The sequence below is a fragment of the Cheilinus undulatus genome, linkage group 16, assembly GCF_018320785.1.
Source record: "Cheilinus undulatus linkage group 16, ASM1832078v1, whole genome shotgun sequence".
NCBI lineage: Eukaryota > Metazoa > Chordata > Actinopteri > Labriformes > Labridae > Cheilinus > Cheilinus undulatus.
The window spans coordinates 2,953,567-2,970,787 of NC_054880.1; the positions used below are offsets into that span (position 1 = coordinate 2,953,567).

The window sequence follows — 17,221 nt, forward strand, 5'->3', positions numbered from 1 at the left end:
AGAACAAACGTATCCCTTTAAGCGAGTCTCCTGGGTACAGCACATAACTGGCAGATAAGGATGGATCGACTCAGTTTTCTGTAGACCATTAAAGAAAAAAACCTCAGGCCAGACGTCATGTCCTCAGAGAAAATCTAAGTAGGTGATCATGCTTGAGCTAACTGTGCCCTTGGAAGAGAGGATGAAGGAGGCCAGTGAAAGAAATAAAGTACAGTACTTGGAGCTGACAGAGGATTGTCACAGACAGGTGGCGTACCCGGTGCTTGTCCATTGAAGTGGGGAGCAGAGGCTTCACAGGCAGGTCGCTTTGCAAGGCCTATGGTCTCCTGGGTATCACTGGAATGTGTAAAAGAAAAGCCATCAGCAGAGCCTCAGAAGCTGGGGAGAAGTCCTCTAGATGGCTGTTGGATCATAAGGGACAAACAGTTGGCTAATGCCAGTTGGACATCGGCTGGGAATTGATCAATCCCAGCTGGGTCACCTGGATGAGGGGGTCTGAAGTTGAAAGACCTGAACCCCCTATGACCCCAGGTTTTTCACTGATGACGTGTCCAGGTGCATCAAGACATGTACTGTTATATACTTACTAACTTGGACAAGATATTTGACTCTTTTATTATGAAGGGCGGATGCGTGTACAGGAACTGGTGTTTTTGTTTCCGGGTATTGGGGCCGTTTGTTCGCCGAGCATCGTTAGCGTGTCTGGATGTTGCAGCAGAGAAATCCTTTAAAAGTTTTCAAAGCTAACTTTTTTTTATCCATCTTTGGCTTTGGATGTTTTAAAATGTCCGGTTTTCTGGATCTTTCAGGTTTGTTTTCTTTCTTCTCCTTTAAATTTGTTTACTGTAAATGTTTCAGAGAGCTGAGCCTTTAGCTAACGTTTACATCTACACAGCACGGTGTTAGCCACAGCTAGCTACTGATAACGATAGAACTTTGTTTTCAGGACCAAATAACTCTTTGCTGTTTGACTTGTGTGTGTGTGTTTTTTATAATGTGTCTTGTAAAACGTCTAGTTATGAGTGAAAACTAGCAGTGAGTTTGGCTGAGAACCAGGGCCTGTCGTTGGAAGCCGATGTGAGTCCTGAGGAGACATGTTCGTCAAAACTTCACTGAGGTCATCAGTTAGGCTTCATGGCAATAAAGAACAAGTATCTAACAGCCACATTATCTTGCATCAGTTTAAACGCTCAAGCAAAGTCCACTCAAACAATGCAAAAATACATTGCCCTAATTGCCCCAAAAAGTATTTGTAGCTTTCACTTATCAGATAAATTCCACGTGAGTGGGATTCATTTCAGTCCTGGAGTGACATGGCTCAGACTAGGGATGAACGATTTGCAAAAATAATCTAATTGCGATTTTTTTTCCCCAAATACTGTGGTTTAATATGTGATTATTTCTGGATTAATCTTGTGTATTTTTCAACAAATTCAAGCAGTAAATAATTCCATAAATATGACCATGTGTATTGAAAACAATGAAATTAATTCTGAAGCAACTAATCCATAGTAGCATGAATTTGAATATGAGGGTGCAACAAGCTTTAAGCTATAAAGGAGGTGGCTGGGGTGGAGGAGGTGAGGCTGGCTACCAGCTGGGGTATGACTTTCGTGAAGTAACGCTAGACTTCATCAGTTTTAGATAGAATAAGCTAACTATTTTTGCTCGCATTGCAAATGTGACGTCATTTGCTTTTTTTAAGGGCATTATCATTTTTATGTTACACATTTTGAATCACAAAACACGAAAAGGAGGATTTTTGTAAACCATTAAAAAAAAGAATTAAAACTTCAATGTTTGCATGATGTGCGTAAAATCTCTGCCACTGCAAAAAAAAAAAAAAAAAAAAGATTTATTAAACTGGTATTTTGACACATTTCAAGTTATTTGAAAATTGCAGCAGGCCATTTTGCGATTTAACCTAATTTGCTATTTATTGCCCAGCCCTGACTCAGACCGGACCACTTTACTTTAAAACCTTTCCAACTGGATTTTAGGAGGTTATGGTGGTGGGGTTCCAAAGTTTCTGGAGGAGTCAGGGGTATGCTCTCCCAAAAGAAAAATATATTACATTTTAAAGTTAACAATATCAACGTAGTGTACTTTGAGATCAAAATTAAGAGGTTCAATTTATGAAAATATATTTTTTCTCTTCGAAAAATTTCGTCCCCTTTAGTACCTCAATCAGATTTAGTTTTTTTTCTCACAATTTCAGTAATGGATGTTAAATTGTATGTCCAAAATAACATTGATTGTCAAGTTTTTAAATATTTTTTAAAAACAAGAATCTTAAAACTGGTAACTAATTTTATTCTTATTCCCTAATTTATGCTGGAATTTCTTATGTTTGTTAGTAGCATAAGGTGACAGCAATGTTCTAAAAATCAGACCACAACAGCACCTCACAGAAAAATGTGAAGAACTAGGCCACAGTAAGTCATTTTTACTCCATCTTTTATGCTGCCACAGACCTGTTCATCGCAGCTTTTGTGGTTACCTGTGGCTGATGTTGAAAATTGACCTTTGACTGCTTGTTGAATCAACGACTGTCACTGACAACGCAGGAGGTTTTGAAAGATATTTTCAGTTTAAGCACAATGTAACCTTCACTGTCCTTTTGTAGAACAAATCCAGAATAGTGTTCATATCTCCAAGTATCTAAACATGTCCTTATTTGAACAGCTCCTCTGTTTCCCTGTGCCTCCTCCAAGGACTTAAGCTAAGGTGTCAGTCACACCAGTCAGCAAGTGTTGAGTAGGCATGTATTAAAAGGGACGCGACATTTGTTTTCTCCGTGCTCCCATTTTAAAGGAAGTCGGAGGATTTACAGTATTGCCTGTAACATCTACAGTTACAGTAATGTGACTATTAAGTTTGCAGCAGTAACTTGTGACACTACTGCATTAAAGACAAATGTAATATGATTACAGAAACATGCTAATCTTAACTGCGTTACACCCAACACTGGTTCTCAATTTCTTGCTCTCACTGAAAGCAACAACCTGGGTGAGGGTCTGTGTGTCATGGCAATGTTTCATAGAGGAGGATAGAGTCCTTTCTTCTAGTCTTGATCATATCAAGACTAATATGATCAAGATTGTATTTCTGTGTGGTGCAATCCCTGTCTCCCTGTCACATCCAAGCCCCTGTGAAAAGCTCAGAATCAACATTTGTCTTACTCTAAATGACCTCCAAACATCCACATATTTACAGGATATGCAAAACATCCCAGCAATGCCAAAGAAGAGCCATCAGTGATTAACTGTGTGCAAAAAAAAGCATTTTTAGGAACCTGTATTGTTTTTATTCTTCCACACAGATGTCCAGCAGCTGGTGGTGACAAAAGAACAGGTTCTCCCTGAGCACCAGGAGAGGAGCTCCAGTTTGAACCAAAAGGAGCCAGCAGAACCGGTACACATTAAAGAGGAACAGGAGGAACTGTGGATCAGTCAGGAGAGAGAGCAGCTCCAAGGAGCAGAGGAGACAGATATCAATGTTTTCACTGTGAAGAGTGAAGAAGATGAAGAGAAACCTCAGACCTCACAGCTTGATGAGAACCAAAGAGAAGAGAACAGAGATGCAGAGGATTTGAAAACAGAATCTGATGGAGAGGACTGTGGAGGATCAGAGGCAGACAGAGACTTTCATTCAGACAGTCTTTCACAACCAGGTACTCCTGACAAGACTTCAGGCCTTTCTGGGTCTGATACTGATGACAGTGCTGATTGGGAGGAGAGTGATGAAGCTCATGAAGGTTTAAAGCCTTTGCCAAACAAAGATTTATCTGTACGTGATGTAAAATACAACACTGGAAACATATCAGTTAGCTCCTCTGACTGTGCTGGGAAAAAGAAACGATTGCGACAAAACAAAGGAGCCCATGCAGGAGAAAAACTATTTACTTGCTCGGTTTGTAAAAAATGTTTTCATTTCAGACAAGCATTGGAAAGGCACATCAGAGTCCACACAGGAGAGAAACCATTTAGTTGTTCATTTTGTCAAAAAACATTTTCTCAACAAGGAAATCTTACAAAACACTTACTTGTCCACACAGGGGAGAAACAGTTTAGCTGTTCAGTCTGCCACAAGAGCTTTTCTCATAAAGTAAACCTAAAGACACACTTGACTCTCCACACAGGGGATAAACCGTTTAGCTGTTCTGTTTGTCATAAAAGATTTTCCCAACAGGGACATCTGAAGAAACACTTGAGTGTCCACACAGGGGAGAAACCATTTTGCTGTTCAATTTGTCATAAAAGATTTCCTCACAAAGGAAATCTGAAAAAACACTTGCCTGTCCACACAGGGGAAAAACCATTTAGTTGTTCAACTTGTCATAAAACATTTTCTCGCAACGAAAATCTGAAGAAACACTTGACTCTCCACACAGGAGAGAAACCTTCAAGTTGCTCAGTTTGTGGTCAAAGTTATATGGGAAGTGGAGATGCAAGATGACACTTCCATCCGTCAGAGAACCATTTAGTTGTTGTTTTTGCAAAACGTTCACACAGGTATAGAATTTCAGAAATCTCCACATCTGTTCAGCGAAGAGGAAGTGAAACCCCCCCCCCCCCCCTTTTGATTTGGTATACTTGTTTTCGCCTGATTCTTTATTACTGTGACTCTGCTAAATATTTCCTAGTGCTGTGCCCTTGGTGAATTATTCTTGGAGCTTTCTAAATTATGTAACAAAGACTACAGTCTATACTTGCTCTGTAAAGTGTCTTGAAATAATATTGTTATGAAAAGGCGTTGTACAAAGAAACACTGATTAATTAATTTTTTGTCCAGCTTAATAATTCTCTTTGGTTTTATACAGTGGCTTGCAAAAGTATTTATACTGCTTGAACTTTTCCACATTTCTTCACGGTACAACCACAAACATACATTTATTTTATTGGGATTTTGCGTGATAGACGAACACAAAGTGGCACATAATTGTGAAGTGAAAGAAAAATTATACATGGCTTTCAATCCTTTTTACAAATGAAAGTCTGAAAAGTGTGTAAAAGTGTTCAGCCCCCTGGAGTCTGATACCCATGAATAAAATCCAGTGCAATAAATTGCCAGAAGTCACCTAATTAGTAAATAGAGTTCACCTGTGTGTAATCTAATCTCAGAGCATGGCACAACTACAAACCTACCGAGAAATGGATGTCAACCTAAACTTACAGGCCGGGCAAGGAAAGCACTGATCAGAGAAGCAACAAAGAGGCCCATGGTAACTCTGGAGAGGCTGCAGAGATCCACAGCTCAGGTGGGAGAACCTGTCCACTGGAAAACTTTTCGTCGTGCACTCCACAAATCTGGCCGTTGTGGAAGAGTAGCAAAAAGAAAGCCATTGTTGAAAAAAAAAAATCCATAGGGAGTCTCATTTGCTGTTTGCCCATAGCCATGTGGGGGACACACCAAACGTGGAAGAAGGTGCTTTGGTCAGATGAGACCAAAATTGACCTTTTGGCCTAAACGCAAAGTGCTATGTATGGCTGAAAGCTAACACTGCACATCACCCTGAACACACCATCCCTACCGTGAAACATGGGAGTGGCAGCATCATGCTGTGGGGATGCTTTTCTACAGCCTGAAAAGGGAAGCTGGTCAGAGTTGATGGCAAGATGAGATAGAGCCAAATACAGGGCATTCTTGGAGGAAAACCTGTTAGAATCAGCGAAAGACTTGAGAATGGGGCAGAGGTTCACCTTCCAGCAGGACAACAACCCAAACATACAGCCAGAGCTGCAATGGAATGATTTAGGTAGAAGCACATTCATGTGAATGGCCCAGTCAAAGTCCAGACCTTAATCCCAGTGAGAATCTGTGTCCAGACTTTAAAAAAGGTTGTTCACAGACGCCCTCCATCAAATCTAACTAAGCTTGAGCTATTTTGCAAAGAGGAAAGGGAAAAGATGTCAGTCTCTAGAGGTGTACATTTAGCAGGGACATACCCCAAAAGATTTACAGCTGTAGTTGCAGCCAAAGGCAGCTCTGCATAATAATTACTCCAAGGGGCTGAATGCTTTTGCACACTACACTTTTCAGATTTTAATTTGTAAAAAATTTTGAAAGCCATGTATAAATTTCCTTTCACTTCACATTTATGCACCACTTAAATTTACATTTGTGGTTGTAACAGGAAGAAATGTGAAAAAGTTCAAGAGGTATGAATTCTTTCGCAAGCCACTGTAGGTTATATTTGATTTTAAAAGTATTTAAAGGTTATTTTGAATAAAGTGCATCTAGTCTGGAATTTCAAATAATGCCTTCAGAACACCTTCAGGACATATTTCACCATTAGAATACAGGTAAATAGAAATAAAACCACTTTTTTTAAACACAGTATCTAACAGGGTGAGTTAGTTCTAAAGTGGTTAATAAAGTCAGATGTGCCAGCTCAGCCAAAAGAAAAATTCAGCTGCAGTAGCATGGTTTCAACCTTCAGAGGGCAGTTCCTAAGAATATTTCTAAAACAAAATTTAATATTTAAACCTTAATGCTACAATGTTAAAAGGTGGGCCATAAAACACCAGCAAAAACAAAATGCATACGTTACTTTTCAGCTGAAAAAATTAGTCAGAGGGTTAAGTAACACTTCAGACAGTTTTAAAATGTTTTTGTCTTATATTGAACCATGTTCTCAATGAGCTGATGAATATTGAATTAAAGTCCCCGCATTTAAAAATTAGAGATGGATGATTTAACACTTGGAGCTTGCAAAATATAAGAATATTGTGGAAAGTCAAATTTCTTTTCAGTTAATTCAGTCCTGAAAAGAGCTCTAAACAGCTTATTAACTCAAACCACCTGCAAAGGTTTTCCGAGCTTTTATTTGCTCACTCTGGTTCAGTTCACACAATTACAGTCATGGGGAAGACTGCTGACTTGACAAATGCCCTGAAGAAAATCATTGACTCATTGACTCAAGTTAATTGAAAGGCAAAATATGGTAAGAAAAAGTGCACAACCAACAGGGATGCTTGCAGTCTGCAGAGGATCATTCACAAAGCAGATTTAAGGACTTAAAGGAGCCTCATAAGGAGTGGCCTGAGGCTGGATTCAGTGAAGCAGGAGCCACCTTACATAGATGTGTCCAAGGAATAGGCTACAAGTGCCATATATGCAACAGTGAGAAAGAGCAGGGGAAACCATTTCACATCAGCCACAGTGTGCTCCAAGAGGATGTTGGAAGAGAAAGTAATTAAAATCAGGAGTGAACACGATTTTTTATATGCAGGTGCTGTGAAAAAAATGAAGGACAAAGGAGAAATCATAGTGCAAACAAGGGCGGTACAAATAGTGAGCTGGAACAACACAATAGTTGCCTTTGATTTGGTTTGATTGATCCTTCTGCTTTTCAGTGTTAACATTTCTCAGCCTTTATATCAATTGTTATCAATTGTGCAGCAGGCATTTATTTGTATAGAACAAATGTAATCCAGAAGGTGGCGGTATTGCAAATCATGGATGCTAACCACCATACAACCACAACAGAAGAAGTGTACAGGAAGTGTAGTTTTTGTTTCCGGGTCACGAAAGCTTCTCACCACCGAGCACGGTTAGCATGTTTCGATGATCCAGCGTCCTGTAGGAGCAGAGTAATCATTAAACTGTGATCAGAGCCGACTTTTCTCTTCCTTCTTTGGCTCTTAGATGTTTGTAAAATGTCCAGGTTTCAGGATCTTTCAGGTTTGTTTTATTCTTCTTCTGTAAACTGGTTTACTGTAAATATTTCAGAGGGCTGAGGCTTTAGCGAACGTTCATATCAAAGAAAACACATTTAACTTCAGTTCAGTGGGCTTGAAGACCATGTGAGTCTGGGTGCTGAGGGTCAAAGTTATGCAAAGTTATGCATTCCGTTTAAAACATATATTTAAAATTCGACATGCGGCCCATTAAGCCTAAACAGTGGATTATTTTAATGCATTAAGCCAAAGGGCCACACACAAGACAAGACAATGTCATACTGCAGATCAAAGAGACAACTTTAAACATTGACTTTGATTTCAAAGACGTTTAAAAAAAGGGGTAAATCATCTCAAATTCAACATGAAACACAAGTGACAAAAAAAAAAAAAAAAAAAAAAATCTGCTGATTAGTGACTGTTTCCAGAAACTAAATAAATGAATCACTTGTAAACACCAGAGAAAACACTACAGACATTAGAGAAAGATGATAAGGACAACATAAGATATGAGTTTAGATGAAGAAAGTGCATACTCAAGACAGAGAGACTGAATATTATGTAAACAGCACACTGGCTGGCGTTAAATACTGACATTCACAGGGACAAAGATGCAGGATAATGGAGTTAATAGTGATTAAATCAACGTCCTCAATTAGTGCACTATTTTTTTATAGTGATTAATCTCATGATCTCCTGTCCCTTTCAACACACTTTGGTCAAGCCACGTCTGTGTCTCCCTGCAGCCGCAGTGATGTAGAATAAATCCACCACTGCTCTTTAATGTCTCATTTCACTTTCAGAAAACTTACAGACAGCTCAGTAGACATGTCAGAAGTCACCTGGACCTTGTGTTTTCAGATGTTTAAATTTTATTGTCTCCTCATATCATTTCCAGGTCACAACATGCTCCTTTTTCCATGGTTAAGTTCATGGCATAATCTTTTATCCACATATAAAAGCAGGTCTGTATCCAAACTAACCTGACACGCCAGATGGATTTGTTTCAGTGAAAAACAAGGAAACGGGCGTATCCATCTGCTTTGCAAGGTTATATCCAAACAGGAAGTCAAAGATAGCAGGCAAATCCAAAATGACACAAAAAAGCTTAAAAAGCTAAATAATGTAATTTTAAAGTCTAATAAATAGGGTGTGATAATCGTGCTTAACTACAGAAATTCTGATCTTAATCAAGATTAATTTTTCAATCTGTTGACAGCCCAAATGCAAACATGTATACACCACACACACCAAAAAAATCTGAGAGTGTAAAAAGCATTCCCACTAAAAATGCAATGGCATAAATGAAATTCCTCTCTTTCAGGAAATTGGGAAGATAAATGAAGAGCTAAGCTAAAAACTTAAAAAAAAAAATAACTACCCTAAGAACTGCTTAAAGCAAGTGTACTGATAATAAATCTTCATATCAAAGAAAAATGATTGCACAATAAAAAGTCTGATTGCTACTGGAAGCAAAGATATTCAGTTTTGTGCTCACCTTTTAGTAATGTAGTACTGTTCATTTTTGCAGCTCTTTTTAACTTTAGTTTGAATCTTTTGATTCTTCTGATGGGGATTTGTTGTTTGTTATAATATAAAACCAGTTTTCCTCATTGTGTGCTTTTGTCTTTCAGTTTTTCCTGAAGAAGTTCAAATTTCTTCGGTGAACAAAGAAGAAATTTCAGCTGAGCAGCAGGAGAGGTGCTCCAGTCTAAACCAAGAGATTGTCATCAAAGAAGAACCAGAGGACCTGTGGAGCCGTCAAAAGGGAGATCAGCTTCAAGGACCAGAGGAGGCTGGTATTATCATGTTCAATTTCATTCCTGTCCATGTGAAGAGTGAAGATGATGAAGTGAAACCTCAGGTCTCACAGCTTCATCATGGACAGTCTGAACAGATGGAAACAGGAGCTGAAGGAGAGAGCATTGAAAGAGCAGGAGCAACTAGGTACTTTGACCTAGAGACAGATTTACAACCCAAGACTGAGATCAAGACTGAAGACTCTTCTGAAGCCGAGACTGATGACAGTGCTGATTGGAGGGAGACCATAGAACACCAGTCAAGTTTCAATGTTTTTGAAAACAGCAAAAATGAAAGAAGAGAGACTGATAAGAAATCTCAAAGCTGCACTGAGTGTGGTAAGACATTAAGCAGAAAATGGAAGCTCATAGAGCATATGAGAATTCACACCGGTGAGAAACCCTTCAGCTGCTCTGAGTGTGGTAAAACATTTCGTCTTAAAGGGCATCTGACAAGACATATGACAACACACACAGGACAGAAACCCTTCAGCTGCTCTGAGTGTGGCAAAAGATTTAACATTAAAAGTAATCTTAAAATGCATATGAGCATTCACTCAGGAGAAAAACCCTTCGTCTGCGCTGTATGTGGTAAAACATTTACCAATAACTGCTATCTTAAAGTGCATATGAGAGTTCACTCAGGAGAGAAACCCTTCAGCTGCCCTGAGTGTGATCAGAAATTTAGAGAGAAAAAAAATTTGACTGTACACATGAGAATTCACAAAGAGAAACCCTTCACCTGCTCTGAGTGTGGAAAAAGATTCGGTCTTCAAAGTAATTTAAATCAACATATGAGAGGTCACATGGTAGAAAAACCCTCCAGCAGCTTTTATGCATTAAAAGATTAAATGACATGCCAAAAGCAGACCAAAGTGCAAGCAGGAGAACTGCTCAGATTGACTAGAGATAAGCGATTTGCCCTGCAGTTTACTGCTGATAGCTGCTCAGACAGAGAGTGTGGAATTTCAGGGTTAGAAACATTCATGTCATTTATCATGAACTGATAAATATGTATAATCAGGAAGTGAGCAGCATTGTAGAGCATCACCACTCAGCATCAGTAAGCTGTGACACCAGTTCTGTACATCTCACAAAATTAATTGTAAAATTCTGACATGTAAGTTTAATTCTTTGGCTGTATTTGTTTGTTTGTTTGTTTTCAAGTTCTGGGACTTGAACAAAAATGTAAACATGTAATCAACTATTTTATAATCACTTGAAACATGATTTGAATTTTTAAAACTTTGCTTCAGGTTTTTATTTATTTTGAATGACCTTGTATAGCCCACCTTGAATATCCTTGGGGCCCAGTAGGGCACTGCAGTCCACACTTTAGAAAGGCATGTAGACCAACATTTTCTTAATCTTTTTTTTCAGTTATTTTGAGCAAAACACTTATAACAAATCTGAAATAGGCGTGTAAACAAATGTAATAAACATTTGTAAAGTAAATGGGTTGTTTTGATGAAATTATATAGGATAAAGGCGTACAAAAAGGGACTATTTTGGGGAGTTTCCATCACAGTGTCATCTTTACAGAAGCTCAGTAAGTTTCATCACTATGGATATCTTCATGTGAAGAATCAACAGTGTTTTAATTTGACGATAATCTCAAACTGCATGTAGTCAGCATTTTGTGGTATTTTTCATTTAATTATTTCTAACATGAGATTGCAGGTTCAAGTGGTCAAAATGAGATTCATCAGGAGGGTGGCTGGGCCCAGTCTTGAAGTTCGGTTGAAAAGCCAGATATTAGGAGGGAGCTTGAAGTAGAACCACTTCTCTTTTGTTTCAAAAGGGGCCAGTTGAGGTGGTGGGGGCACCTGATCAGGATGCATCCTGGTCGCCTCCCTGTGGAGGTCTTTCGGGCACATCCAACTGAGAGGAGCGGGACTTGGTGGAGGAATTATATTTCTCATCAGGCCAAGGAATGCCTTAGAATTCCCCAGGAAGAGCTGGAAAAGTTGCTGGGCTGACTTGCCTAGCCTGCTGCCACCATGATCCGGATCAGGATAAGTGGAAGAAAAGAAGAAAAAGAGATAATCTTCAAACAATTTTAAATTTTATCTGGTCATAACAGTTCAGTGGGAACATAGATATTGCACAGACCTCAGCCATGTTGATAAAGTCAAAAAATATTCCTCCACTAGCTTACTTATTTAATTTCAATCAAGTTTTGTATTTTTCTCAAAAGTTAACATTTTTGGCTCTTTTTTGTCATTTAAAGGCTTTCAATCATCACTTAGATTTGATTATCACGCTGTTGTAAGATGTTTGGTTTAATTTGGTTGGATGAAATGAATAAATAGAGTTTTACTATTTTAATTATATTCAATATAACTTTTACAAAACAAAAGAAAGCAACATTTGGTTAATTAGTGATTGAAGAATATCCATGCCATGGATATGTAAACTGGTCTATCTTTGATGTCAGGTTAAGTTTAAAAGAATTAATTTCCAAAGATACAAAATGCCTTTTATGGCATTATCATGTATAGTATATACTGAAACCTTTCTTACATGGTTGAGCATTAATTTTGTCTGCTGCCATGTCTATTGATCCAATAAAGTGAAGTTAAACATTTGAGAGTAGTTTGATGTTTTCTGACGAAGACCAACAGATGTTGAAGTCTTCTCTGCTGTATCCCACAGGATATATTTGACTTTACTTCCACAAACGTTATTCAGAGAGTGCAGCCCAGCCTGATAGTGCTGTCCCACTCCACAGATCAAGAGCTTCAATGCCAACAGGAGTTTTCTCTCCACTCCTGATGCTTTGATTCTTAAAATTGGGACATAGATCGTGTTCAGTCACTTATCAACTCTCTGAGTCTCACCTGACTCTGCCTCTCCGTTGAGTGACCCGATAAGAGAATAAACATGTAAAAGTTTGAACAGGTCACCTTGATGGTGATTTAGAAGTGTAGACAGGGAAGGGCAGCTGCATCTGAATTTTATTGTGAAGCCCTGATTTTTACCGGAAGAAAGTCTTTTGTTTCCGGGTCCTGAGTGTGTTTCACCACCAAGCATAGTTCGCATGTTTGGATGATCCAGCGTCCAGTAGGAGCCGAGTTATCATTCGGCTGTGTTCAGACTCGACGTTTTTCTTCCTTCTTTGACTCTTGGATGTTTGTAAAATGTCCGGGGTTCAGGATCTTTCAGGTTTGTTTTATTTCTTCTGTAAACTGGTTTACTGTGAATGTTTCAGGGAGCTGAGGCTATAGCTAACGTTCATTTCCAGAAGACCTTGTGAGTCTGGGTGCTGAGGGTCAAAGTCATTTGTACAGCTTGAAAAACATGTATTGCAGACTTGACTTGCAGCCCATTAAGCCTGAGCAATGGATTATTTTAATGCATTAAGCCAAAGGGCCTCACACAAGAAAAGTCAAGATCAGATGGCACATCAGACAGACATGGTTAAACATTGGCTTTGATTTCATAGACTCTTGAAATGTTAAAAAAGGATAAGTCATCTCAAATCCAACATCTGAAACACCATTTCTGAAGACTGCTGCTGTTCAATGACTGTTTTTCAGTCACTAAATAAAATGGGCAGTTGTAAACACCAGAAAAACACTACAGGAATTAAACAGCAGAGTGAGAGAGGATAAGTTAGAAGAAGTTAGAAGAAAGGGCCTACCATTCCAGAGAGGCTGAATATTACGATAACAGCAGAGCGGCTGGTGTCAAACACTGACACTCACAGTGACAAAATGCAACAAAATAAAGATATTAACTCTGCAATCTCAAAAGCACAGGGACATCACGAGGATTGAAGGGGGCTGGGGGTGCACTCTTAGTGTGGTAATACTCTAGTTGTAGAGCATTTATCAAGACCTATTTATCTTGCTCGCTCTCTTCCTTCTTTGGAAGACCCTCTGCCTATCCCTTCCTGAGTCTTCCTTTAAAAAATACAGTCTAAGTGAGTTTATGAGTTGTTATGTAAAAATCTATATGTTGGGTTCAGTTCATGGAGAAGATGTTGGAAAACAAATCTGTTCAAGTATGCAGTAAAGTAAAATTAAAAAAAAATCTGTGTGCATGTATATATCGATCTGACTCATGTATTTGTGATGCCTGGTGGCTTTTTCCTGTGACCTGAAGTTTTTTAACTGAAATCTGATATTGGAGCCTGAGACCTTAGGATGTCATAAAATGGACACCATACACAGGAGAGGGTAGAGGGGAGTCCTGAAATGTCTTTGTCTTTTAGCAGCTATTTTAAATTCAGTCTTAGTCTTAGACTAAAACATTCTATAATTTAGTCCTTACTTTTAGTCATCTTTGACCTTAGTAGTTTTAGTTGGTGAAAACTCAAAAACATTTTGGTCCAGTTTCCCTGTTATTTAAGGTCTAATGTGTACTCATAATGGTGAACTAATTTAATCAGCCAGACTGTTAAATGAATATAAATGTAAAACATTAATACTGATGCAAAATCAATGCTTTAATTGACTTTAAATGATGATGGATTAAAATACTGGCATATCTTAGCCTATATATTTCTTTTGAATGAAATATCATGGATTTTAAAATGTCCATGAGTCCAGCGCAAACATTTTAGTTTATTTTATAGTGTCCTAATCAAAAACTCTTCCTACTTTTCATCAGAGTTTTATTACCACATATCTGTTTTTAGCTATTCTTAGTCATTCTAGTCAGAATTTTAGTCAACAAATAAACACGTGCCATATGAGGTAATGTTGTCTGAGGTAAACTGTTGAAAGGGTTGGAATTGTTTGGCTGTAAGAGCTCTGTAGGTGTGCTTGCAGCTGAACAAGGAGCAGTTTTCTGACTGGACAGGAGGCATAGTTCAATGTTGGTGCCGTATGACTCCCAAGTGTCCTTGACATTATTGGGATTTTTTTTTTTTTTTTTTTTTTTTCAGGAAAAGACCTGCAGTCCTATAGAGCTATTGAGGAATTTGACTGGATAGACATTTTAGAAATTGCACTGTAAACTACAACATAATAATAGCTATGAACTCTTCTTCATGACTTCAAACTGTTTCACATCACACCCTAAGTATGCCAGTGTGACAAACATTTTTTGAACATTTGTTCATTTTAATGTATTAATGCAGCAGCGAAGAAGTAAAGGCGGGGCTACTATCACACCTTCAGCACATTTCTTTTGTTCAGACTTGGGAAGCAATTAATGCCAAATTTTATTCTGCCATTTTTTGTTTTTGTTTTAATTTAAAATCAGTTTTCCTAAATGTGTGCTTCTGTGTTTTAGTTTTTCCTGAAAAAGTTCAAATTTCTTCAGTGAGCAAGGAAGAAATTCCACCTGAGCAGCAGGGGAGGCGCTCCAGTCTAAACCAAGAGATTAACATCAAAGAGGAACCAGAGGAACTTTGGAGCCCTCAGGAAGGAGATCAGCTTCAAGGGCCAGAGGAGGCTGGCATCAGCATGATCACTTTTTGTTCAATCCCTGTGAAGAATGAAGATGATGAAGTGAAACTTCGGTTCTCACAGCTTCATCACAGACAGGAGAACAAACCTGCAGGAGCTGAAGGAGCAAAAAGTGGAGGAACAGAGGTAACCAGGAACCTTGATCCAGAGAGAGATTTACAACTTAAGACTGAGATCCAGACTGAAAACTCTTCTGAAGCTGAGACAGACGACAGTGCTGATTGGAGGGAGACTATAGATCACCAGCCAGATTTTAACTTTTTGGAAAATGTCAAAAATGAAAGAAGAAAGACTGATAAGAAATTACATAGCTGCATTAAGTGTGGTAAGAAATTTAGCAGAAAAGGTAAGCTCAATGAACATATGAGGATTCACACTGGTGAGAAACCCTTCAGCTGCTCTGAGTGTGGTAAAAAATATGGTCACAAGGGAAGTATGACAGAGCACATGAGGATTCACATAACAGAGAAGCCTTACAGCTGTTCTAAATGTGGAAAAAGATTTGTCCATTTAAGTAGTATGGCCAAACACATGGTAGTTCATACTAAAGAAAAGAAATTTATCTGCTCTGAGTGTGGTAAAGAATTTAGTCTTAAAGAGCGTCTTACAAGACATATGGCAACACATACAGGAGCGAAACTCTTTGTCTGCTCTTTATGTGGTAAAAGCTTTACCCAAAATGCTTCTCTGACCACTCATATGCTGGTCCACACTGGACAAAAACCCTTCAGCTGCTCTGAGTGTGATAAAATGTTTAACAGAAAAAGCAATCTTAAAGTGCATATGAGAGTTCACTCAGGAGAGAAACCCTTCAACTGCCCTGAGTGTGATAAAAAATTTAGTCAACAAGGAAGTATGGCTGTACACATGAGAATCCATAAAGGAGAGAAACCCTTTGACTGCACTGACTGTGGGAAAAAATTTAGCCTTAAAGGTAATCTGAATCAACATATGAGAAGTCACATGGCAGAGAAATCCACCAGCAGCTCTTTTGCAAACAGAGACAGAGGTCAAGACTGAAGACTATTCTGATACTGAGGCAGATGACAATGCTGATGATTGGAAAAGGATCAGACACTATCAGTAATGTTTAAACACTGAGAAATGATTAACGTGGTGATATGAAATATGAAACTGCTGGGAGACAACTCTTAGTGTGGTAATACATTCAGGTGGAATTATCAGTCAAATAGATTTAGATAAACATTACTGTTATGTAACAGCACTTTTGCCCAAAGTGACACATCTGGGACAGGTGTTCATAGCATTAAGGACCTTTCCCAAGGACTAAACCAACAATCTACTGTAAAATAAAGTCAGCACTATAAACCACTGATCTATCTAGCTGCAGTAACTTAAAAAAGACCATATAACAGATGATAATAATAATAATAATAATAATAATAATAATAATAATAATAACAATAATAATAATAATAATAATATAATAAACTTTATTTATATAGCACCTTTAAAAACAGATGTTTACAAAGTGCTTTAACAGACATGACAGCAACAAGAACTCAGGGATTCACAAAAAACAAAGAACAAATTAGCAATAAACCTGACAGAAAAGTCTTGGTAGTCAAACGGGAAACAAAACGAACTGAAACACAAAAAAATACGAAAACTGCACAGTTAAAAGAAACGGGAAGTCCAGAGATGATCCTGAGGGCATTTAAAATACTAAAAGATGAAATTATCCAGGAAAAAACAGTAGGATAAGAAATGAATGTTAAACTGTATACATACAGTTAAGACAACGACATCACATCATTAGCAATAAAACAAAAATGAGAAGATTAAAAGCAGAAAGAAAAGAAGGAACGGGTAAAAAATTACAAATAGAGGATACTGAGGTTGCAATGTATGTAAAGGTCAAGGATTAAAAGGGGTAAGAACAGCAAAATGAGTAAAAGAGTGAAAATAAAAATAGGTTAAAGGAAGTGTCACATAAAAGCAATTCTATAAAAGTGAGTTTTAAGGAGTGATTTAAAAGATGTTACTGAATCTGCTAGCCTTATCTCCTCGGGCAGGTCGTTCCAAAGTTGAGGGGCCCTGATAGCAAAGGCCCTGTCTCCTTTAGTTTTGAGTCTCGACTTTGGGTTTAAGCTTAATTCTCTGGCTGTTTTTTTATTTCTGGATACACACACACACAGGTTGCGTAGCAGGTTCATTATTGACTGTGTAACTTTGATTTTATCTCCTCGTTAGGCCACCATTACTCTGTGTTGCAGAGAATTGAGTGATTTGTTCATTCATAATACATTATCAACATTAGTTAGGACCCAGTCTATACACAAGTGATCAAACTCTCACCGTT

At 38.2% G+C, this 17,221-nt stretch overlaps 3 protein-coding genes and 1 gene segment (V, D, J or C); 3 read left to right on the forward strand and 1 right to left on the reverse strand.

The window, feature by feature from the left end:
- The window catches only part of LOC121523649, an 820,099-nt gene that overhangs the window by 539,275 nt on the left and 263,603 nt on the right, over positions 1 to 17,221 (forward strand).
- Positions 1 to 17,221, reverse strand: part of LOC121523651 (immunoglobulin kappa light chain-like) — an 813,481-nt gene that overhangs the window by 537,519 nt on the left and 258,741 nt on the right. The window lies entirely within an intron of this gene.
- LOC121523585 (zinc finger protein 37 homolog) lies at positions 675 to 10,602 on the forward strand. Its single transcript, XM_041808520.1, has 3 exons — positions 675 to 809; positions 3,323 to 3,673; positions 9,317 to 10,602. The coding sequence occupies exons 1-3, from the start codon at positions 707 to 709 to the stop codon at positions 10,330 to 10,332; spliced, it is 1,470 nt and encodes a 489-aa protein (XP_041664454.1). The 5' UTR covers positions 675 to 706; the 3' UTR covers positions 10,333 to 10,602.
- Positions 12,514 to 16,306, forward strand: LOC121523622 (gastrula zinc finger protein XlCGF52.1-like). The gene is made up of 2 exons (XM_041808562.1): positions 12,514 to 12,646; positions 14,723 to 16,306. Exons 1-2 carry the CDS (start codon positions 12,622 to 12,624, stop codon positions 15,916 to 15,918), a joined length of 1,221 nt encoding a protein of 406 aa, XP_041664496.1. The 5' UTR covers positions 12,514 to 12,621; the 3' UTR covers positions 15,919 to 16,306.

Excerpts from the sequence above, each read along its gene's own strand:
- LOC121523585 (XM_041808520.1), top strand. The coding sequence starts at position 707 with ATGTTGCAGCAGAGAAATCCTTTAAAAGTTTTCAAAGCTAACTTTTTT. Across the intron at positions 810-3,322 it reads CGGTTTTCTGGATCTTTCAG|ATGTCCAGCAGCTGGTGGTG; the intron begins GTTTGTTTTCTT and ends TCTTCCACACAG. Across the intron at positions 3,674-9,316 it reads AGACAGTCTTTCACAACCAG|TTTTTCCTGAAGAAGTTCAA; the intron begins GTACTCCTGACA and ends TTTGTCTTTCAG.
- LOC121523622 (XM_041808562.1), top strand. The coding sequence starts at position 12,622 with ATGTCCGGGGTTCAGGATCTTTCAG. Across the intron at positions 12,647-14,722 it reads CGGGGTTCAGGATCTTTCAG|TTTTTCCTGAAAAAGTTCAA; the intron begins GTTTGTTTTATT and ends TCTGTGTTTTAG.